Source organism: Nematolebias whitei, chromosome 7, assembly GCF_014905685.2.
Source record: "Nematolebias whitei isolate Nwh7 chromosome 7, NemWhi1, whole genome shotgun sequence".
Classification (NCBI taxonomy): Eukaryota; Metazoa; Chordata; class Actinopteri; order Cyprinodontiformes; family Rivulidae; genus Nematolebias; species Nematolebias whitei.
In genome coordinates, this window is record NC_056504.1 from 42,734,094 (window position 1) to 42,759,427 (window position 25,334).

The window sequence follows — 25,334 nt, forward strand, 5'->3', positions numbered from 1 at the left end:
GCAGTGTATAGAGTCATTTATCATAATTCAATTTACACATCCAAGAATCTGCAAACTAGCATCCAGCTATAATGATTATATACAAAATATACAACAGAACATGTTCAGAGGCATTCGAGCCTGGTCAAAAGTGACCCATATTTCTCCCTGAATACATGTATTCTTTAAAAATATCAAACATATCTCAATCACGGATGGGTGACTTTTTAAAAATGTTTTCCACGCATGTTGTGAAAATAGCTTATTTCTTCTTTTTTTTAAACAGGGCAAACACAAACAGCTCTAACTGTATGTTAGACAAAGCTATTGCTAAAATGTTTTTATATAAAATTTTTTACATATGGAAAGTGTGTTTTTACTCTTGTAACAAGAATTTTCACTCTTGGTTACGTGTTTTTTTTTTTGTTTGTTTAATCTGTGCTTTCTTGTTAGCTTAACGAGGCGGGACGAAGATTCTGCTTTTTGGTCTTCGGAATAAAAACTTTTGACAAACGTCAGGAGGAAGAAGAGGTGGTTTGACACTGACTCGAAAGAAAAACAAAAACTTTTTCTTCAGTCCAGGTGGAAGCAAACGGATGAGCTCCACCTCCTGCTGCACCTTATTCTCTGGTGGGTTTGTGGCTGTTTCTTCTCACACTTCCCCCCAGCGTGAGCTGTCCATGAGGCAGAGAGGTCAGTGCGCTGAACGTAAAGTCAAGCTCGCGTTAGGAGCCAACAGGACTCCGATAGCGAGTCCACGTGAAGCGGCGCGGACCCCGTCACGCTCAGGGGTCGATGCGGAAAGCCAGCAGCTTGTCGGAGTGCTGGTTGTTCAGCGTGCGCAGGTCCGGCAGGCGCAGCAGCAGCTTGGGGAAGAGCGTGCTGTCGTCCGGCCGGCGGCTGGTGATGAGCGAGCGCAGAGCTTTTATTAGGTTCTCCTGCAGGTTCTCCACGGCTCCCACCTCCACCACACCTGAGCGGTCTGCGGGGTTACACAAAAGAACAGAAGTGAAGGTTAGGCATGAGGACGGACACGTTGCTGCGTACGACAGTGTTGTAGTCAAGACCACCTAACCCAAGACCAAGTCAAGACTTTTAGGGTCCGAGACCTTAAGTTTGCTTTTGAATGAATGTAAGCTACATAAAGACATCAGACATTCAGTGGTTGTTGCACAATAATTTTCATGTCATGTGACCCACTGACACAAAACTTATGTTAAGCTACTCTACTAGACCTGACAGACGAAGCACCCTCATGTATTTCTCATTTTAAAGCATTTTCTAATTTTACATAATGTATTTGTTCAAAAATCATGATTTTCGCTCAATTACTAGAAAATGCTTTAAAATGAGGAATAAATGATGGTTTACTGTGTGTCAGGTCTATTGGAGTAGTTTAACATTAGTTTTGTGTCAGTGGGTCAAACGATGTAAAATATATAAATTTTTGTTTCTGAAGAGTTTTTGGTTCGGTAATTTGTTGACGGTCCCTAAGCGAACCAATCAGACTGCCTGCTTCGGATCGAACGAGAGGAACGCATCGCTGAAGCCACGGAGCTCGAATGTCCAACGTCCAACTTCACCGCGGTAGAGTTGAGGCTCCAGCAGAGCACGAACAGTTTAGAAACAAATTGAAATGAGAAAAAAAATCTATTTATTAACTGATTATCGTGTTTTAGACTGATTATTGCTAGAGAATCTATTCTGGCCCAAAGTGCAGCCGTGACTGGTTCTGAATGAGGCTTTACAGCAGACAGCCGCTCTCTTCAGGTACTGCGTAGTGGACAAATAAACTGGACAATATTCTGGCAATTTAGTGGCATTTCCACAGTTGTGGTCTTGAAATAAAATCCTGAATCCTCAATGTCCGAGACAAGACCGAGACCAAATGCGGTCGAGTCCGAGACCATCAAAAAGTCGGTCTTGAGTACTACAACACAGGCGTATGAAGCGCTCGTGTTCGTGTCTTACCTGCAGACACCAACACAACAGCCATAAAAAGAGCCATCTCGTCCTGCTCCAGGCCCAACGAGCCCAGCTTCTCGCTGAAGTCGAACATGGAGTCCAGCAGGGAGCCCATACCGAGCGCCCTCAGCGACGGCAGCGAGTACGTCTGTCCGTTGAGGAAGGTTACCGTCCTCTCCTTGGGCTCGAACAGCGAGCAGAACCTCACCATGAGAACCTGTGAGCAGAACATGAACCGGTCAGCACCAGAAACCTGAGCCTGCCTCACTAACGACGACGTGCTCCACTGATGTTCACCTGGAAGGTGCCGGATTTCAGCAGCATGACCTGGTCGTGCTGGCTCAGGGTTTGGAAGCCCGGAATGCTCTTGGCAAACTCCACCACCTCTTTAACAACGGGGGTGAAGCACTGGGAGAAAGACTCCCACACCTCCTGGCTGGAGCGGCTGGCTGGAGCCACAGGACACGAATTGAGAGGGCAAGCCTGCAGGAAGCAGAGACACGAGAAGAGAAGCGTTACGCTGAGTCGACACAAACACGGGACAGATCCACTGTAAAAAGACTCAAAGACTCACTAGAACTTTGGCGCCTCCACTGAGCTTCCAGGGGCAGGACGTTTGGTTCTGGAAGTCTCTGCTCGGGACGTTATTCTGAACGGCTGAAAACGTCGGCGACGAAACGTTTCCGGTGACGGGGCACTGGCTGGGTTTGGAGGAGAAGGTGAACTTGTCCGTGCTCGTGTCCGAGGAGCTGTCGTCGTTGCTGGACACAGCGGGGAAGTTCGCGGAGACGTGGTAGCTCGACGTCTGGGACACCGACGCTTCCTGCGACTCTGCGCCCGGAAAAGAAGGAGTGAGGCAGCGGCCGACGGCGGCCATCTTGAGCGGCTTCTCGTCGCTGCCGTAGGGCTGCAGGATGGCTCCGTCGCTCGCCCGGTTCTGAGGACTGCAGGGGGTGTCGGGGGGTGAGGACACCTCCATCTCCATGGACGCAGACTGACTCAGACTGTTCATGTAGTTCTGCATCTCGTCCAGAAGTCTCTGCTTCTCCCGCTTTGGAATACGCCCAAAACGCACAGCTGAGGATGAGAAGAGCCGTCAGCCTCACGGTTCACATCTCTCTGGAAGCTCTTTAACGTGAATTGTTACAACACTAACACACTTTTGCACTAAAATGAACTCTAAAACTCAACTCTGCTAATCTTAGCCCTCACCCCAGCTGTTACTCCACAGAACCATCACGTCTCCTTCATTTTCCTCCTCAACCTTTCAGTTCTGCTCCTTCACCGACAGTCCTATTTATAGTATACTCTGTGCTACCCCCTCCATGTTTTCTCCCTGTTCCCATATTTCAGATGAGCGTGAAAGTGGATCACTAGGTCACGAGCACCAAACCTGCTGTCATTAGTGAAGCGACGGCATGAGCGATTAGTGATGAAGGTCAAAGGCACGAGATGCAGACGAGAGGTGTGTGAAGGTAGAAGGTGGACAGAAAAGCACTGATGGAGAAACTAACTCGTCAGTGAACGTGAAACGCAAAGTGCCAACGGAAGGGGACATAAGAGAGCGAAGAAGAAACGATGTGAAAAACAGAAAAACGCGAGCATGATAAATACGCTGCGGCTCGATGAATTAGCAGATGATCCTTCATTTTCTCACCGTGGCTTTTTTAGGTCAACTAAAAATACGCACTCAGGAAAACATGATTTATTATCACCTAGTTTAGAAATGCCCAAGAGGCTGGAGCGTTGCAGGGGAAGAAGTGCAGAATAAGAAGATTCTCATTTATAGACGAACCACAGAGGGTGTCATGATTACCAGCATGGGATCACGATGACTGTTTGGGAAGACTGTAAATCACAGCGATCACAGGAGACGATCAACAACTGTGTGTCCTAATTTCCTAAATAAACTCGCTTTAGAATGCTAAAGCTACTCCTGCAATAAATTACTGTATTTTTCGCCCTATAAGTCACGGTTTTGTGCCAAATTTTCAAGCCCTGCGACTTACAGGCCGAAGCGACGTATTTATGGATTTTTCACATATTTATAAACCAAGATATGAGATATGACCGTTTTCATTCATTCTGACTGAAAAAAATGGAACACTACCATTTTCAGCCACTAGATGGCAGTCAAGTATAAGGCATGCTGTTGTGTCATAATAGGTAAAAGTGGCTATTAATGACACAATCGGCTTGTCATAGCCTGCCACCGTCGTCCGCCAAATCAGCTTCATTTCGCTGCGCTGCCATGGCGAAATGCAGCTAATTTGACCGTCAAAGTGCATTTATTAAGTAAAAGTTCAACTGAGACACACCTTTACTATAAAGTCGAGCAAACAAATAATTGTTTTAGGTGGTTATCTTGTTAAATTTCAAAGAAATATTTGGCAGCCAATTGATTTTTGGCACAACAACGGCCCACATTTCCAGGTTCGGCCCACATTTCCGCATTGTCAGCGGTGATGCATAATAGATGCGACGTATACGGCGAAGCGACATATTTATGTACTTTTCCACTTCACTAGACATATTTGGACTGATGTGACTTATAGGGTGGAGCGACGTGTACGGCGGAAAATACGGTACATGAGAAATGGACAAAGATGGAGCAAGAAAGGAGGATAAGGAGGAAAATACAATCCCAATTCTAAAAAAAACAGGGATGTTGCTAGGTACTAATACACCCCCATACCATAAGAGAAGCAGGCTTTTGAGCAGTGTGCTGATAACAGGCTGGGTGGTTGTACAAATCGTGTTCCACACAGCCAAACTAAAGTAAAATAGTAAATCGAACTTTAGATTCGGTTTGTGTCTCTCACCATCTCTGGACATGCCCACGGAGAGGCACTTCTTAAAGCGGCAATGCTGGCACCGGTTGCGGTTCATGCGCATGATGAGACAGTGTTCGTTCTTGACACACATTTTGTAGTGGATATTCTGCTGAATGCTGCGTCTGAAGAACCCCTGCAGACAGAAAGCAAACACAGGGGGACGATGAAGGCTTTGAAGTGGCGCTTCAGTCGCCATGCGTCTGTGTTCTCAATGGGAAATAAGCAGACACAAGACGAGATGATGTTCCCCTCTGCTCACCTTGCAGCCCTCGCAGGCGTGCACGCCGTAATGGAAACCAGATGCGACGTCGCCGCACACCTTACATAAAAGCACCATACCTCCGGTCTCTGCGAAAGAGCATCGTCAGACACTGGGATCAGTATCACAACAGTTTCAAAGAGGAGGACAGGGAGGGGGGAGTGTGAGTACTTACTGGTGAAGGTGCCGGTGAAACCACAAGGCCTTTTGGCTGCGGTGGGATGACCATAGGTCGCCGATGAAACCGTCGTAATTTGGGCGACTGGAGCACTGCTCACCTCAGGAAACTGAAAGACCATTTTTGGGGAGGCGGTTCCTCCTCCACGTTCCCTTCTCTGCTTCAGGACCCCGATCTCCTGAAAGGAGGGGCCCTCTGGGGACGAGGGCTGCGAGTGGGAGGACGGCGACTGGGTCTGGTATCCACTGGATGGGCTGCCGGGACTTGGACTGGCGCTGCCGGATGAACCGGCGTACAGGATGACACCACCTGGAGGAAGACAGAGACAAAAGCTGTTGGTCTTCATCTGGGTCGGTGTTCGCACGCAGCATGTAGGTGAGAGTGTCAGGGTTGAGCAACGTGTTTACGCAGCGACTTTACTTGGCAGACAATCAAGAAGACAAACAAACCGTGACCATTTTAGGGCAACTGTAATCTGATCCAATGAATAATTTAGATTAAAAGAAATGTTGTGGCTAGAACATCAACAACCCTGACCTGATATTTCCATAAAAACTGTTAAACGTGATCAGTCAAGGACTTTAGCACACAATCCCAGAATTTTTACAAAATGTTTAAGCTCTCAGAATCCCATTAAAGTGGGTTATCTGAACAATTTAAACTATGTAGATAAATATTTTGATCCAGTGGATGAACCAGCAGATTCCCACCCACAGCAGTTAGTCACAACACTAGCTTGGTATTTTTCTTTACAGACACAGTTAAAATATTTTAAATTGGAGTTTTAGGAAAATATTATGAGCTCATTACATTACCTGTAGTACCGTAACTACAGGCACAAATGCATTTATGAGCTAATTGTCTAACGTTAAACTACATGCCTTTAAAATGTGATCGACACATAAGAATTTATTTTACAAAAGGATGCTACTAAATGTTGACCCTAATTAGTATCGCAAGTACCTTCAAGCATTTCATTGACTGTTTAAAGGGCGTAAACATGCCACTGGGTCGTTTAGCATCACTGTTAGCACATTTAGCAGCAGAGAAAGAAAAGGTGAGAGCTGTCTGAGGAGCTGACAGAGAAGATATCCATGTTAAAAATAAAGACTACAAGACTTTCTCCAACCAGCTCTACATTCCTGGGACCACAGTTGCCAATAATATTAAAATGTATAACATTCATTGGATTGGTCAACCTCCCAGGATGTGGACGCAATAAAAGAATGCGACCCCAGGTGGATACGACCACAAATGGTAGAAGACTCATGAAAACCCTCCAAAACCATTCAAGCCGAACTCCAAGGTCGACATCTGATCAGATTGACAAGCTAATGGTTTTGTCTGTCTCAAAATGTTCATAATTGTCTGTGTGTATGGTATTTTATACCCCTGACGATTTTACGTAACATGGTTATTCTGGCAGAAATGATATATTCCAGCTGGAAATGCATGAGGCTGTGGTTATCATTTAAAGTAGATTTGACATCTTTGAGTTTGGAGATGTTTTAAGATGGCACTTTGGTCTTGACCTTTGACTAGCCATTAGCTCGTCAATCCAGTCAAAATTAAAGTAGTTCTACAAGCTGCGGTCATTCAAACAGCTATCTGCAACAGGTAAGATATTAATCGCTCATACACGTCCTACAGTGCTGCAATTCAGAAGAGCTGAACTATCCCTTTAAAGTACATTTCTTTGTTACGGAAGCCTCCAGTGCATGAAACGCAACAATAAAGACTCGTGGAGCAGAAAGGCGTTCACGGCGTCACATCTCAAAAGGCCAAGAACTCACGATGCATTCATGATTAAACCGCAGACGCACCACAAACAAGCCTTTGTTTAAGGATGTCACATGAAATCGGAAATGCCCTATTACCACTGAACGCCTCCCTCCCACCCCCTTTTGTTTTGCAGACGGTGTTCCTCCCCCCCGCCCCCCCCGTGCGAGATGAAAACACAGCTTGTCACGTGCAGCCAGCTCCCTGCCAGCTTGCTCTGAGGAACCAGTCTATTCTGCACTCCCTTTCTCCGGCTCCTTCCCCCGCCCTTCCTCCCTCCCCTCGTTTTAACTCTGGGCACGCATCTCTCCACCAGCCACCTGACCAGGAGCTCACATGTACTCTCGACACAGTTCCCGCCTGGCTCACAAGGCTCTTTGCGCAGTCTCGTGCAGACAACAGCAGCAGGGCCAGATCACGTTTGGAACAGAGAAAGCTGCATAATGCTGCAAATACACAAACAAAGGGGAGCACAAGCTACCGGGGCTGAATCATTCCTCACAGTTTGGGGGGGGCTTCACATTAAATCATTGGGTGTATTTTTCTTCACTTACATGCACGAGTGGGTAAAGCCTCACCAAATGTACAAAATAAACCGGGTATTATAGGAAGCGCACTCCCTCATGTGCAGAGAATGATGCGTTTTATGGCTCGGGGGCCTAATTTGTAAATCCATCTCCATGCCAGGTGTCGGATTGGCCTAAAAGTTGCAATTTATATGTGTGCGTAGTACGTTCTTTCAGAGTCTGAGTCACGGAGCTGACACTTGACAACCTGTTGTGCAGGTTGGAAGCAGAAAGTGACAGATTTCTGCTCAGCAGGTTCCTGCAGTCAAGCCTGATGGAGAATTTGGGTCAGTTTGATGTGAAACAACAACATCTTCGTCTACAGACTGTGGAATAAAACCGGAGGGAGGTGTGTGTGTGGAGGGGGGGTTATCTCGCCGCTTGTGCTTTCTCTCCTTGAGGAAACACGTGCAGCATTTTCAGCCCTGAGCGCCTCTTTAAGGCACACGTGTGGGCTCCGTGAGGGCTTGGCGTGCTTTGTGCGGCTGCAGCTCCGGTGTTTGGGCTCGCAGCGTGCGCACCGAGGCGTATCACATCTGCTCTTACACCCCGTCTGGAGTTAAACCATCCCAACGCTCTGTTGCTGCTTTCGCACAGGTGGCAACATGTGACCTGTGGAGGAGCACGGGAGTGGGAGTAAACAATATGGGCCCTCCTTCTTCTAGTGGACTTTTAAAAGTCAACACCCTCCATGTGTTCCCACCTCCAGGTTTTAAAAACATCTGTCCTCACGTCAGGCCAACGCCCACTTCTTAGCCTCACTCAGCCCGTCCGCTCTCATGGAGCGATCAGTCTCCCTCCACGTGCAACAGCTGGCCTCAGGTCATGCTATTGACAAGGAGCTATCAGGAAAGATAATTCTTCATCACAAGAATGACAGAAGATACTTTATTACCAGATAAAGACACGCGTCGATGCATTCCAAACGTTTGTTTGGAAATTCAAAGGTCAGAAGATTCAACTTCTGCCGGTTGTATCCAGATCCGTGTCGTTATGGCATGCCGCCCTCGTCCCTGTGCGTGTTTGTTTGGTTGTTCGTCGTTGCGAAATACCTCACGAATCGATGAAACTCTCAGGAAGAAATCATCGGATGAACATCTACGAGTGATTAGCGTTTGGAGTCAATCCCATTCAAGGAGACTACACGAAAACCGGCTGTAGCTCAGGCGGTTGTGCAGATGTTGAGCTCAAACCCCAATAAATACATAAATAAATAAAAAGCTGCACGCTCCTCGTCGTGGTCGCTGACTCTTATCCGGAGTTACGGCGTTTAATTTTCAAGCAGCAGCTCGGGCTGTGTTCACAACCCACACATGATTCAGGAAGATCACTCATTAACAGCTTCATCTTCCGTTTGATGGCCGAAGTACCGAGATCCAAGGAGGGGAGGAAACACGTGACTGAAAACGTACTTCTGCACAACAAAGATGGTCGACGTCTCCAGGCCAAACAACAGAGAGAACGTTAAAAACAACCTAAGAACTGACCTGAATCGTTGCTCTGCAATGTTTTGTTTTTTAAAGATGTCACATAATAACTGTGACCTCACCACTCACTTTTCCACTGCGACTGAATGTTTTTGTCTGTGCTTTTGCTTTTATGTTAGCAAAATATCTCTTGAATTACAGCACATATTTCAATAAAGAAATCACCCAATTAGGCCTGTCAAGATAATAAAATTTGCTGGGCGATTAATTATCTCAGAAATTATTGCGATAAACAATAATATTGTTTGAAATTTGACAGTAATTAGGTATTATTGTTAAATTTAAGAAGAAACGTTGGTTAATTTTTGTGTGTAGTACCTTTCTTTGACCACCGGATGGCAGTATAAAATTGTTTGAACCGAAGGATGGATAGTGAGGGAGCAAGCAGCATGTCTCTTTAAGAAAAATGAGAGGGAGGCCTCTTGACGTGACATGGGCTGTCTCTCCTTCCTTTCTTTGGTTCTCAAAATGACGGACTCTCGGTGTGGTTTGAGCTCTTTAGCATAGCATTTTTCACACAAAGCTTTTAATAAAACAATCAGTAAACAAGTTGTCAGCTTCTTTTTGCAGAGAAAAACAACTTTTTAGACGAAGTCACAGGTTTTAACCGTGAATTTTAGAGCTTCGACAAGACTGAGGTTTTTTCCCCCCAGGTCGGCCTGTTAGCTTAGCTCGTAGCTTAGCTTCTCAGCTTAGCCGCTTTTAACGATCCAAACCACGATTTTGGACGATAAAAAACAGATTTTAAAAAGAGAAGAGAAAGGGAGGGGTCAGTGAAGAGCACTGGAGTTGAGCCTTTTGTCATCCAGTGTCTTCAGTAGAAAGAGAGACACAAAGAAACGAAAAAGCCGATAAATGAAAATGAGGTTGATGATTTTCATTTATCATGCGATTAATTGATTTATTGCTTATTGCAACAGGCCTAACCCCAATTTAAGAAGGCTGCCGCAGCTTTTCGACTTTAGCGAACAAAATAAACGACTAAACTCAGTCAGTTCGACGGATAATGAGCTAAAAATGTGGTGTGGTAGTAGCTGAGCATCATCTTCAACACATGCTCTAAGTCAGGGCTATTCAAGTAATTACTCAGAGGGACACAGTTACTGAAAGCCAAGAGTTCAGGGGCTGGACATCCAGCAATTATTGTCATTAAGTAAGTTTTTTACAGTTTAAAATCAAGTTTTATTTAAAAAATGAACCCAATGGTGGACCGAACTGAGCTCGCCCGTGGGCCTGATTTGGCCCCTGGGCCACCAGTTGAATAGCCCTGCTCTAAGTGCTGACACATCGAGCAAAATCCTGGTTTAAAACTTTGACGTTAACTGTCAACCTCGTCTGTTAGTAAAATATCTAACTTAAATTTCATAAGGGTTTTTTTAAACATTTGATAAAGTCAATAGAAACATCAAAGCAAATATGTTCGTTTTTAGTATTTTACCTTGTTTTACGGCACTTTGATTTATTGTTTTATGCACTACTTTTATTTTAATTGCATTTTTACTGTAGTTTATTGATGTCTGTCTAAAACAGGTCTCTCTTGTAAATGAGTCCCCGTGACTCAATGAGAGTAACCTGTATAAATAAAGGTTGAATGAACAAATATCTACTGAACCACTGGATGTATTATGTTAAAAGTTGGTCAACTTTCTGTGTCAACTTGGCTGATTTAAGATTTACTATCAGGTCTCTCTTGTAAATGAGTCCCCGAGGCTCATGGGATTAACCTGTATACATAAAGGTTGAAAAAATAAAAAAACAAAGATGGCTGCCACAGCTAATCGACTATAGCAAGCACAAAAATGGCTGGAACTGTGTCGATGACACAGATAATCGAGTTAAACGTTGATGTAGAAGCAACTGAAAGTCATTCCCGGCACAAACTCTGAGGCAAACAAGATCGTGTGTGGTTTTTTTTTCAAACTTTGACCCAAACAGCTATTAATTCAACGTTCCTCTTCATAAAATGATCTTAATTTAAAAGTTTTGGCATGAACGAACATGGAAATATTCCTCTTATTCAGTTCTCTGTTGTTGCTTTCTGCCTTGCACAACACGTTCGCAAAACAAAAGCCAACTTCAGTTTTGCAGCAAATCACGTCTCAGCGAGAGACTTCTTTTTTGCTCTGCCGTTCTGCAGCGTGTCACTCTGAGTGCTGTGACACTTGAATCCCTGAAACAGAAGACCTGGTGCGTCACCGGCTCAGTTAGTCACAGCCACGCCGCCGAATCTGGGTTAAAATGTCCTTTTGTGCCCTCCTCGCCAGATGAGACGTGCTTGTATGAAACTTGTTATCTGGTACGAACTCTTGCTGCAGGGAGGTAAAAGGAGCAGGAGAGGAGGCTCAACCCCCCCACCACTTTTTTGACCCACTGACCAATCTATCTGCCAACAGGGAGGAATTCCCTGAGCAGTGTGCACACACACACCACGCACAGCAGGGAGGGGAAGGGGAGGGCTGCTTGCTCGGGAACATGCACGGCACGTGGAGACCGAGGCAGGATCCACGTGCAGTCGGCTCGAGGCGGGGTGGCATTCAGGAAAATAAATAAATAATAAGCAGGCGATGATTTGCATTATCACTCACAGACTCTGCTCAAGGACTCGATCTGAGCTGATATCAGTTACTGGGTCACTGTGACGCGGCTGCCTTTTGACGCCCAAATATGGTCGACGATTCAAACTTTAGATCGGCGTATCGATACGTCGTGACCGCAGTGAATCGTGATCCGCTCGCCCTGCCTTTAGCCGCGTGACTCGGGCTCTGGCGGAGTTCGGTGTTTACTCCCTGCTCTGCTGTTCGGTTCATGCTCGGGTGGAAAAACTTTTTTTTTTTTTTTTTTCCGCACCACTTATTGTTTTGACCCAGTGGCCCTGACCGTTCTCACGCTTCCTTCTGTTCACGTGGTGGAAAAACAAACTGATCCGAACAAAAACAAGCAGGCGACAGGGATGAAGTGCAACACCTCCTCACCCTGAGCTGTTCGGAGTGCATACACCAAAATAAAAGCCCTCACAGTGTTTCGTCGGTTTACCATTAAAGTGGAGCCAAATAGTGGGATAATGAAGGTAAACGGGGATGGAGGCGTTATCGTGCTGCATGCTTCACATTGAGTTTTGTTTATGTGGAAAGAAACGGAAATCCACGGCATTAAAAAAAAAAAGAGGAGAGAAAATTGTCAGGACTTCCCTCGATAAGCTCTCTGCAGTCTGCAGCTGGCATCGCGCCGAGTTCAAGGGAACAAAATGATCCCCTTCCTTTAAACACATCCCGCTTTCACTCAGCGCTCACAGGCAGCTGAGTACTTTACAGGAAATATCAGGAGACGATACATCGTGTATCGATACCACAATATATCAAAGGATTCCGATAAATCTGATATAAACCACGTATTTGACAACCCAAACACCCAAATGTACAAGATGTGAGCATCATGAGGACTGAAAGTGATATGACCAATCAGTCTTTTATAATAGACACTTTATGTACATGCTTCATTGGAAATAGCAGCTGAGAGAGTTTTTCTACCAAACAATTAAAGCAGCATTCAGAGGAGTGGACTCACCACCAGGACTGTTCTCCATGTTCCTCGTGTTCTTCCTGCTGGAGGCTTTTCTCAGAGCTGCTGTTTGTCTCTCAGGACTCCGCTGGAAACAAGTGAACTCCTCACGAACTGCAAACACATGAAGAGGAGCGCATCCCAAAGAAGGAGCTCACGCGCTGAGAGTGAGGGAGGAAAATGGTGATCGATGAAAATAAATAAATAAATCAGGAAATAAAGATGATGAGTTCTCCTGATCGATTCAGATGCAGAGCTCCGTCTGTAAGGCTACACCTCTCTGATGCCACAGGCTGGGATATCAGTGTGTTTCCAGTAAACCATCATCATCAGAGTGGAAGTAGTTTAAACACTCCCCCTCTCCTCCTCTTCCTCACACACATCAATGAGCAGCACGCGTCCTAAAATAAGCAGCACGTTTTCAGGTGCCTGAGAAATGTGACCATTTTTTTTATAAACGCCTCTGATCTGTGTCTGTGTGTCCCTGATTGTTGATGTGTATCAGAAACACTCCTCCTCCTCCCTCCCCCGGTCACGCTGTGTGAAAACATCTCCCCCACGCTCCTCCCCCTCACGCCCCCACTCGCGTTGTCATTGGCTGAGAGCCCCGCGTGGAGAGGGCGCATTGGGCACGATCGACGCAGGAATGCTCGATAGCATGTGCGCATGGCATGTGAGCTCGCGCTGCCCTACTGACACACATTTTATGCTAATGAGCTGCCTGGGCTCGGCGGAAAGCGGGAGGAAAAGATAGTCGGTGCAGCAAGAGGTATCACTCTGTCGCTGTTTTTCCCTCACCGAGCAGTGGCGGAGCCAGACGTTTTTCATAGGGGTGGCCAAAGTGGGACTATTTAACACACAGGGGGTGGCCCAGAAAATGGCTTTTTGTTGCTGTGGATCTAGTGGTGTTTCTTGGTTCATTCATTCAACCTTTATTTATACAGCTTAGTCTCATTGAGACACGAGGACTCATTTACAAGAGAGAGCTGTTTTAAACAAAGAACACAGATGAGGCACAGACAACAATAGGCAATCGTATAAAAACATATAAAATGAAAAGTAAATAAAATAAATGATGTAAAAACAAAACAAAAAAAAACAGTTACACTATGAAGTGATGTAAAATACTAAAACCAGGAACATGTCTGTGTTGGTTTTTGCCATGAACTTAGCAGTTGTTTAAAATCCATTAGAGAGGTCAAAGTCCACAACTTCAGATCTTTTTGCAAGTAATTCCAGGTTACAGGAGCAAACTCACTGAAGGCCCTTTCGCCAAGTTCGGTCCACACTGAGGGAACACTGCAGGTAATTGTGTCTTGAGAGCGCACGCTGTAACTGCACTGACGAAGTGACATGTAGGAGGAGATGTATGACATCAGCAAACCAAGAAGTGATGTAAAGATGAAAATGTACCAGTGTGAGAGTCTGTGTGAAGTTATTGGTGACCAGTTAACCAGTGAATACAGAGTGTCATGATGAGTACGGTAGTTACAGCCAGTTATGAATCTTAGTGCACTGGGATAGACAGCGTCCAACATCTGCAGGGTGCTTGTAGGGGTGTTCGTGTAAATAACGTCACCGTAGTCAATGCAGGGAAGGAAAGTCGCAGTTACAAGGCGTTTCCTAGCATTCAGAGTTAAACAGGATCTATTTCTGAAAAAGAAACCCAGTTTAACTTTCAATTTCTTTACCAAGTTTTCAACGTGAGGCTTAAAAGAGAGACGCAAATCAACCAAAATACCCAAGTATTTATAAGAATCTAAAAACTCATTAGGAACACCATTCGTAGATAAGATTGGAGAAGGGACTGCTGGTACCGACATTCTGTTTGAAAACAACATCCCTTTGGTTTTATTATCATTTAGCACCATTATGTCCCTACTTACCTAATTCAGTTCAGTTTATCTATATAGCACCAAGTCACAACAGACGTTATAGCAGGGCACTGAATAGAAACATTCACATACATTATAAATGCAAATTAGTAAAGTTATCTATCTAAGGAAGGAAAAAAGTCACGTCCATGTAGAATGGACCTTTGTACAGATTGTAATGCACATGTTCAAAGTCAGCACACAAGAGCCGTTGTGCGGCTAATAAGTGCGACTCCACCCGGCTCTCGGCTTATCAGTTCTTCTCAGGTGTTGGTGATTTGCCACTGTGACTTGTTTCCCCGGATCATCAGTGAAGTACTGTTGAGTTAAAGGGCGTACAAAGAAGGAAGATAAATTAGTGAAGCAAAGTTTTCATTATATCATAAAAATAAGAAAGCATGGAGACGAACAGGCCGCAGCTCAGCATCGCTGACGAGTATGACTCATCAATATCAAGAGGAAAGACAAACCGTCTGAAACGTCAATAATTTACTCCTAACTCTTTGTTAGCGGGACTAAAGAAAATAGAAGTGTAATAAAATCCACATTCTTGTCAATTCCCTACTGATTTGGTTGTAAACATCACATTATGAAGCTGGGATCATGCATGTTCATGAAGATCTAAAAGAGAACAGCGTGTTTATAACTTCATGTGAAATGTGCCGACACAAGAACTAAAGGTCGTTACATTTAAAGGCACATATTTCAGGTACATTTGTGTACAAAGTACAAACATTTTACTTATCTTGCCTGTGATAAAAACTTTGTTTTCAGAATCATTGCATCCTTCACTATTGATTCAAACACTGTAACTCTGTAAACATGGTGTATGTGCTGTTCTTGTGAATGAGATCATTCACGACGTTGAAAGTAGGTGACCGCCAAGAGCGAGTCCAACTCTCAACAAATTTTGTCTTTGTCCTCCTCATATGGCTCAATCCCAATAACAGCTTTCTTATTTCCTTCATATCTTTTCAGCAGCATCTAATGCAGGGGTGGGCAACATTTTTCTCCAGACGGCCAAATCAAGATGTTTAAAGAATTGGAAAATGAATCTTGGTTAAGACGTACAATCTTGAAGACGTTGGTAGTTAACTTGTTTGACATAAATATGTCTCCCCAGTATTCTTTAGGAATATAAGGCATACTTTCTTTACATTAGCTCTTGTGACAATATATTTATTAGCTGAAATATGCAACAAAAAACTTCTCAATTTGCATTTTGGAGTCTTTAAAGGTCAGTCTATTTCTGGAAACACATCAGCTTAATTTTTTTTAATTTTTATCTTGATCCAAAGGTTTTCAATGGGTTTGTTCAAGATGTTTAATTTGGACTTTCTTAAGTTTCATTATTAAAATGCAGGTGTTCATCCTAAAGTTGTTTTTTTTTTCCAATTAAGGATATTATGGGCAAGATGGAGGGTGTCCCAGAGCCACGTTTGGCCTTCGAGCTATATGTTGCCTACATCTGATATAATGTATTTTTATAAAATCCTTGACATTTGAAAAATTCACAGTTGACGAAAAAAATAAAAAATAAAGGCCAGAAAAAATAAAAAAAACTCCTGTAAACGCTGTGCAGAGGTACGGCTTGTTATCCACCCAAAGTGGATATATTCATGTCTACTTTAACATCTAATCAACTTTGATTTGCTGTTTGTGTTTATTAGTTATTTTCACCAACAATCACCTCCTTGTCCGATGAAAAATTGTTTAAAATCCTTCTCCAGTTTAATGTTTCATATTTGTGTTCACATTTATCGTTTGCGTTATAATTTAGTAACTCTCAGGTCGACAATTTAAAGCCACTAAAAACAGCTACACACAAACACATAAAAATTATCCTTCATTGTTTTACTGCGTGTTTTTGTCCAAATCTTTAAGTGAAACATTTGTGATAAAAACAAACAGATAACATTATAAAAAGAGCAAGTCTTGATGCATGCTCAGTAATCCAGGTAGACAAATCTAACAAGGTTGAGTCAGGTCCTTTGATGGATTCTTCTTTGTTGAAACGTTTCATCTTTTATCCAAAAGACTTCTTCAGTCTGAGGAGCTACAATAAACTCAGTCTTATAAATAGCACCTTCTCATAATGGATCAACCAGTTTGACTGCCAGAACTAGTTGTTCACATGAAAAAGGAGGACCACCAGCCTAGCGACCAATCATTAGTGCCTTGATGGTCACTTTTGCAAACTGATGTGTACTGTAAATCCACCCACACAGACCAGAACTCGTGATTTGATTCCCATCACCCTCTGGAGCACAAGTCATCAGGACTCTGTCTGACAATGTCCCCAAAGCCCCCACAGGAGCCAGGCAGAAGGAGAAATCCCATACAAGACTGCCCCTGGAGCAATGTGGATATCTTAACTCAACCTTCTTGAAAGCAGAGAAGAAACCCAAACAGGACTCTATAGCCATCAGGTAAGGAGGAATCCAGACCCAGACCAATGGTCATTCTGTATGTTTCGGGAGTTTCAGAGAAACCACAACATTTATTTTCTAAACATGATATCCCAGTGTCTTTGAAACTCAAAAATACATGACGGCAGAGACTGGTCCATCTGAACCATAATTATGGACTTGTTTTGATCAGTTGGTCCCTCAACACAATTTATAATCATTTCTTTGAAGAGAAGACAGGCTTTAGGCAAGCTGATTTACCCTGTTGGCACGCACGCAGCTGGATATCTCATCGACTTGGAAGAGTTGATGACGTGTCTATCTCTGCTGCCATTTGTGGATTTTAAGGACGCATATTTAATTGGATTTACGATAACTGGTTCCTTCTTTTTGGATTTGACTGTTGTTGGTTTTATCAACAATCAAGGAAGTCGTCGGCAGGAAATTTGGACTCGATCACGCTGCTTGCCTTTATCATGGCTTGGATCGTGCCTCAAGTACCCAGACTCAAATGCTTTGGGCAGAATAGATCAAATCTCTGGGATTTTACTCAGGCACGTTCCATCGGTGTGGCCATTTAATTTGGACATTTCGGAACTGAGTAGACCAACACAGACTCAAGGTAGATATCATTAAGTTCTGCCTGTCCCCAAAACAACTGTGTGTTTATCTGAATTTGGCTCCCTTGGCTGGCCTTGAAGGCCATCTTATCTGAATTCACCTGGAGAACATGTGATCTGACGCTCACCACCACCTCCCTGAGGAATTTCCAACTGATAACCAGATGAAACCAGATGAATAAACATTGTGTCATCATTCAGGACTTTTGGATTCTCATAGGCATTATCCTTGGCCATTCCACGACATACCTCAAAAATGTTTACGGCTCTCACTGGAGGGAACTGGTTGATTATCCTATCCTTATCAGAACTCTTACAGTGCCCTCGAGAGCGTCCAAGGACATTGCTCACCGCTCTCGTCGTCTCCCCCCTCTGCAGAATGTCTACGTCACTATGTGCTTGTTTGTGCGAGGTGTTTTTTAATATCAGAGTTTTTCTTCTCAGGCAAGAAGAAAAAGTCTGATAGGAATTTTTTCATCTCCAATTCCTACATGTGTCCAGTTGCACTACTTTTTGTCTGTCTAAACAGATCTCACTTGTAAATGAGTCTTCTAGGCTCAATGTGACTTATCTGTCTAAATAAAGGTTGAATGAATTAATGAATCCAGCCCCCCAGCACAAACAGAGTAATATTGTGTATGCTGTTCAGTGTCAGGAGGGCTGCGATCAGTCTTACATCGGAGAAACTAAACAGCCACTGGCCAAAAGGATGGGCCAGCACAGAAGAGCAACATCATCAGCCAGGACTAAATTGTCAACACTCATCTCCAGGCCAGTGGTCACAATTTCAGGGATGAAGATGTTCACATCCTTGATAGAGATGAACGATGATTTGAGAGAGGAGTGAAGGAAGCCATCTTTGTGAAGAGAATCCGTCCATCAATAAACAGGGATGGGGTCTCTGTGTTCAACAGTCACCCTCTTACAAAGCAATTATCACTCAGCCCTCTGTGAATAGCAGGTGGCCACCAGGGCACTAAGGATTGCTTGGGCTGATGGTGGTCCTTGTGCATGTGAACAACTGGTTTTGTCTGTCACCAGGCTAAATTTTACTTTGTGGGAGCCTAAAAAGCAACAAACATAAAAAAAGAAAGAATTACTTTTCAAATGAAAAAAAATAAACAAACTTTTGCAATAATACTATTAAAAACAAACAATAATTTAAATTGGACCTGGCAAAGACTCATTCCTTCTGGATAAAAGAAAAGCACAGCGCATGCGCACAATTCCCAGCCAGAAAATTGATGCGGTCTTTGAAACATTAAAAAAAAAAAAAAAAAAGGAGAGTTGCTGCTCTTTGCTTGAATAGACGATCTGTGCATGAGAACTCAGACACGTGCGGAAGAGGCGGGTCTCACCGTGACTCCCAGCTCCCGCCTCCTCCCCCGTCACGTTTCCTTTCTCTCCGCAGATTGTGCGCGCGCTGAGAGCCTCGGAGCAGCAGAGGAAATGTAGGTCAGGAGCAGCTTGCACAAACACGAGCGCCATAAAACAGCCTCGATATGTTCTAACCTCCGCGTGCGTACAGAAAGAACCAGAAACACACACCCGCCCGCGGCTGGCGCGCGCACAAAAGGAGTAAAATTAGGTCACGTAAAGGAGGGGCTGGATGGCACGCGCTTATTCTCTAGTTTTTTTTTATTTTTTTTATTTTGGGTATATGAGCTGAGTTAATAAAACTCATTCCACTTCTGGGGAGGAATTAGGCTATGGGGTCAAAACGTGTTTGATATAAAAACAGACATTTGCTATTTTTGTTTAAGTCACAATAATTAATAATTTTAACTATTCTAACCTGCTTTACTTATCAAGGGAGATTCCACATTTCTAGTTACTCCAGTCACATATTAAAACTAGATTTATCTGATAATATGTATAAGGGCAGTTTTTAATAAATAGAATACTGGCTTGCCTTCCTTATATTTTTAGGACTAGAACAGGTTGAGAACTAATCAGTATCAAAGAAAACGTTTTCATCTCGCACACCACTGCCTGAATGCTGTAAGTCAGGGTGCCCAAAGTGCGGCCCGGGGGCCATTTGTGGCCCTTGGAGTGATTTTGTGTGTCCCACATTTGCAGTTTAAGAATGGTGTAATTTTTGTAGGCTTCAAAGATTGAGGCAGATGTAGACCTTTTGCAAATTTAATGGTGATAATTTTTTCATATAATTTATAGGTTTAATAGCAAAACAGATTTAAAAAAAAAATCTAAACATGAGCAGTATTAAGTGTAATATAATCCTTTGGCAATAAATCAATAAAGTCAAATACATTAAATTAAAAAAAAAAAAAAATCAAAGATTAATGTAAATGTCCAGGGTGTACCCCGCCACTCGCACAGTGATTGCTGGACATGGGCACCGGCGACCCCCGTGACCCAAAATGGAAGAAGTGGGTAAAAGATAATGAATGGCTGGATGGTTAGTGTTTATGAAGCTTTTAACGTTGTGGATTACAATAATTTAGAACTCCTTCTGCCAGATTGGCTCAATTTTGTCCTTTTTCCAAAATATTCTTTACATGTTTACGTTGAGTTAAAAAAAAATCATTAAAAATGCATGCACTTTTCGTGATTGTTTTTTTTATATATATATATTTTTTTAAATTCACATTTTTGTGGCTCGTGGATCCTTTCATCTTAAAAGATTTGGCCCACATGAAAATGTTTGGACACCCCTGCTGTAAGTGAAGGAAACATCATGAAACATCATATTCTAATCTTTAGAATAATCTAGGTGAGTATTTATGTCCACACAGATTTTTTTTATTCTGATTTTGATGTCTCTTTGTTCTACTAACCGAAACAATAATAGGTGATATTTTTGTATGTGTCCAAAAATATGTATTACAAACAAAATCTACAGGTTAAACTGCTTTCATCAATCACAGATAGATGAATAGATACTTTTATTGATCCAGGAGAGATATTCAAAATGTCCATTAACAACATTACATTTACAAAACTCAACAAGCTTAGTAAAATAAATGAAATATTAACAGGAGAGATCATCATGGGGCTAAAACACAGTAAATAAAAAACACATTGAACACACAATTTGAAATAATAATAATAAATCCATTAAATAAAATGGAGAAAATCGTCCAATCTGTCTTATATGTCTTTCTATCAAACTTGGACTTGAACCATGCTTTAGTAAAAAGCAGTGTTGGAGCAGAAACATGTAGCTAGTGAACCCACAGCCCCTCCCTGTGGTCTAAATATTATGTGCAGCCGCTTCTCACGCCTGTCTGTTAATAACAGTCGGGTCATCTGAGCCCGAGGCCTTCTTTAAGTCATTTTGAGTGTCAGTTTCTTCCAGTCAAAATAAGACGAGCACATGTCAATGATGAGAAGAGCTGTTCATTCTCACAAAGTTTGTTTTCTCAGTCATCCAGGTATATAACAACAAAAAAGGTTGAATCATGTCATCTGGACTTCGTTTTTTTGTTAAAAAGATACGTTTCGCCCCTCATCCAAGAGGCTTCGTCAGTCTGAGGACTAGCCATCTGGTATTACCCAGAAGCCACCCTGACTCTTGTGTTTCAAGCCTGCCTCAGATACCCCTGAAGTCTGGCCTTTTCACTAATGGTTTCAAAAACACAAAGTTTTTGAAACAAACACAAAAAACGAAGTCCAGATGACATGATTCAACATTTTTTGTAGCTGTTCATTCTGTTTGGTGATTTCTGTTTCCCACAAGATGGCAGTGCGAGCATGGCTATGAGGGGCATTTTCAGTGGGTTTGTTGTGGCTTTTTGACCCAAGTCCTCCCATGTTTTGAACGCTGGTCATGTAGAGGATTTAAAAAGCTCTTATCTCCACGCTCCAAATGCAGGGGGTGGGTGTGGATGTGTGAGCCGAGAGGCAGGAAGGACTAAACGTGGCTCGGAGAACATTAGCAGTGGTTCTCTAATTGAAGTTAGACGGGGCGCTCCGGCCTCATGACACTTTTTGTGTTACGAGCACACATTGTTGTGGTCGTGTTGAGCCAGAACTCAGTTCCTGTTTGTGTTTACGCTAAGATTTTCACCATCAGTGGTGACTCTGGCTTTCCTCCGACTCTTCTCTCATCGGCAGCACAGACTGCATCGTGTCCCATTTCCTCATGTTTTCAGATTCACGTGTTTCATAGCTTTTATATTCTGACACTGTCCACACGTTGGATCTAACGTCTTATGCTGAGCAGTGACAAAGTTACCAACAAAGATGACTTCAGTAGTTAAATGGCCTGTCGCGATAAACAATAAATCAATTAATCGCATGATAAATGAAAATGATCGACTTCATTGTCATTTATCGTTTCTTCGTGTCTCTCTCTTTCTACTGAAGACACTGGAAGAAAAAAAGCTAAACTTCGGTGCTCTTCACTGACCCCTCCCTTTCTCTTTTCTCTAATTTGTTTTAACCGTCCAAAATCTTGTTTTTAGATCGTTAAAAGCAGTTAAGCTTCGAAGCTAAGCTACGAGCTAAGCTAACAGTGGAACATGTAACGCATCAAAAATGCTCCGTAGGACCGATTTTTAAAAGATTGGATTAAATAAAAGTCTCGCAAATATAAATTTTGTTCCACAAAAATTGGAACTTTAGGCAAAATGTAAATACAAAGAGAATGCAATGATTTAGAAATCTCATAATGAATCAAAGCGAACAAATCAAATGTTTAAGAAGTTGCAAGTTGCAGCCATGTTTCAGCACCCCTTTAACAAACACTCTGTGAAGATTTCTGGAGGGAAACTTTTCATCAAAAGCGGTTAAAGTAAATGAATGGACGTTGTCCCATTCTTGCTGGGTGCAGGATTCGAGCTGTTCCTGGGTTTTGGCTGAATTGTTTTTGTTTGTTTGTTTTATGTTGTGTCAAATATTTTCAACCGGTGAGAGTTCTGGACCGCAGGAGGCTCAGTTCAGCACCTGGGCTCTTCTACAAAGCCATGCTGCTGTAACGGACGCAGTATGTCATTGAGCATTGCTTTGCTGAAAAAGATCTGGGTGAAAGCATATGCTGTTCTAAAACCTGTACATTTCTGCACTGATGGTGCCTTTCCACTAACGTACCCCCATACCATCAGAGAGGCAGGCTATTGAACTGATCGTTGACAGCAGGTTGGATAGCGTCATCTTCACATGACAGAACCTTAACCATCATTTATGGATGTCTCAGTGAACTGTGTTTAAAGACAATGATTTTTTTTTAACGTGTCCCCAAGTCCATGCAGTGATGTCCAGACCTGAAGACCTGTTTTCAGTGCAGGACTGCCTGAGGACCCACCGATCACGGGCAACCAACACTAACTCTCAGCCTTGTCCTTTGAGCTCAGAGATCTCTACAGATTCTTGGATTCTTTTGAGGAAATTATGAACATATTTTAAAAATTGTTCCAGTTTTATCTCAGACTGCTGAACCTCTGCACATCTTTACTTCTTACAGATCCAGCCTCTCTAAATGGCTTTTTCATTCCCAGACCATTTGATAATTAATAGTTTACATCAAATGGTAATAAGGGGGAGTGGTGGAGAGGTTAGAAAAGGTACAGGGCTGTGGTAGCTCGGTGGTTGCATCGGGAAGGGCATCCGGGCAAACAATTGCCAAGTCTTCACGTGAGTTAGTTCGCTGTGGCGACCCCTGAAGAAGGGAGCAGCCAAAAGAGGGGGAAAAATATCCAATGGAAATGTTGAATGTTAAAAAAAATCTCAGGTAGAGACACCATCCACAGGCAGCGTCCCCAACAAACACATAAGGGATATGGCAGCCCTCCTTTTTATTATGGTTACTATGGTGAGGAGAACCGAAAGGATGGAGGGATTAATCAACATGGTGCTACAATAGTGAAGTCTTCACTAATGTTATGTGCACTAAGTCAGAGAACATCGAGAGTCAAGCAGTCCATTCCACAAGTTCAACAAAAATACGAGTCCTGTTGCCTGAGAGGAAATTTAAGAGGAATGTGGAGAACAGCTGTTTATAATAAAATAGAGACAAGCATAACAACAAACAGCTATTGCATTCTGTAAATTCTGTTGGCCTCATTTAGGCCCGTTTGAACAACATTCCCAAAGTGTGTTAGTCACCTGATAATCAGCATAAGGTGTGACAGAGCTTCACCCTCCAGAGGGTCTTTGTAGACAGACTTTGTGGCAGAAAACAGCCGAGCTCTGTTGACACGGGTCCTCCTGGTGTGGAGGTGCCACGTCGTCCTGCAGGGCACGACTCCATTCTCACCGTCTCCGAGCAGTTTCACGTGTTTTTCTGCTCGTCGTCGTCTCGCTGGGATTTCCGACCTTAAAAATTAAAAAGCCTGAGGCCTGAAACAATCATTTGAATTAAATAAAGGTCAAGTCAAATGACAGGAAACTTGATCAAGAGTTGCAACACGTATTCTTTGTTTCTAATAAATCTTTTAAACCTTTTTTTTTTTTTTTTACCAATTTACAAACAAGTGAATATAACTTAGATTAAAAAAATTCTAATTGCGTAAGATAAAACAACTTGACAAACATGTAAAAAGCTTTTTCTTCTTAAAATCTGCAGAAATAACCGTCGCCTTTCACTGTCAGATACTGTGCACATCATTTAATAACACCAGGATGTTATTAGCAGGTGAATAATGGTACAATAACATAAAAAAGCCAGGAAAGGGGACTTTAAGGTCTGGAGGATGATCGGGCAGGATAATGATGTAAAGAAGCCAAAGCAAAGAAGATACTGTTAAGATAAAATATTTTAAAAAACTATGTAATAACGACATTTTAAGGGTTAGGATTTAATGAGACGTGACCTCATATTAGGCATGAAGTCCCAGATTAAGATATATATGGAAGAAGACTCTCTTGGAGACACTTGTGGGAAACTATATCAATGATCCAACATGAAACAGAGACACTTGAAAGTCTGAAACAGAGAGTAATACATATATTTATTGCAATTGTACTTGCAGTTTAATTGCTATGAACTCATCAGTATTTGGAAACTACTATTGTCATGTTTGTACAATGAACTTAAATCAAGAATCACGAAAGAAAACTGTGTTAACTTCCACATTCTGTACAAGGTCCTCTAACACTACAGGTAAATAATTAAAAATCACATAAAAAAAATTGTGCATACCTTTTTTTAATTCTTGGTGTGTTAATTGGAGCAACGTTTACACAAAATAATCTGTTTGTGTCAAGCTTTGAATTAGATTGTTACTACCATATGATGGACATCTCATTAATTTTATGTAATTATGTATTTTAAATTTTAAGTAAAAAATGCAGAGGTAGTGCACATAAAAATGTTGACAACCTATGTTCTTTAGGAAGTAGGTTAAATGGTCCATAGCACCTTTTTAAACTTTATTCAGGATCTATGAAGCACAATGTTTCACATTTACACACATTCATACAAGGATTATAAAGTTGGACTCTCTTTATACAGCTTTTTATTTTTATTTTACATTTATCACTTGTACAGCAAAAGGCATTTTAGGGACAGTGGTGGTGGTGGTAGAAGTGGGTGTTCAGCGTCTTGGCCAAGGACACTTGTGGAGGCTGGGAATTGATCTTCCAATCCTTCAGTCGAAAGGCAAGTCCCCAGCGCCTCAAACACCATAAAAAAGGAAAACCTTTTTTTGTAATGCTTCATACCTTTGGAACAATCAACATTTGGCTCTGGTCATACATTTGAGGGTCTCTTAAGACCTGCGATGAAAGACATTTACCTGCATCTTTACATTTACCTTACCTAAAACTGGGGGGGGGGGGGGGGGGGTGGGGGGAGAAAAACCCCGCCGGGGCCAAAAAGTGCCGAGAGCGGCCCCGAACACGTCTGAGGTCGAGTCCTCCCTGCGC

General features: G+C 42.8%; 1 protein-coding gene across 1 annotated transcript; it reads right to left on the reverse strand.

The window, feature by feature from the left end:
- Positions 1 to 259: 259 nt before the first annotated feature.
- Positions 260 to 13,113, reverse strand: LOC119411935 (nuclear receptor subfamily 1 group D member 1). The gene is made up of 8 exons (XM_037678904.1): positions 12,612 to 13,113; positions 5,213 to 5,524; positions 5,038 to 5,126; positions 4,767 to 4,911; positions 2,519 to 3,021; positions 2,242 to 2,427; positions 1,951 to 2,161; positions 260 to 961 (listed from the first exon to the last, which is right to left on the reverse strand). The coding sequence occupies exons 1-8, from the start codon at positions 12,628 to 12,630 to the stop codon at positions 765 to 767; spliced, it is 1,662 nt and encodes a 553-aa protein (XP_037534832.1). The 5' UTR covers positions 12,631 to 13,113; the 3' UTR covers positions 260 to 764.
- Positions 13,114 to 25,334: the final 12,221 nt, after the last annotated feature.

What these genes read in the sequence shown, in the direction of transcription:
- LOC119411935 (XM_037678904.1), bottom strand. An exon ending in GTGGAGGCGCCAAAGTTCTA is followed by an intron (nt 2,428 to 2,518) that starts GTGAGTCTTTGA and finishes TGCTTCCTGCAG; the next exon opens with GCTTGCCCTCTCAATTCGTG. An exon ending in TGAAATCCGGCACCTTCCAG is followed by an intron (nt 2,162 to 2,241) that starts GTGAACATCAGT and finishes TTCTGCTCACAG; the next exon opens with GTTCTCATGGTGAGGTTCTG.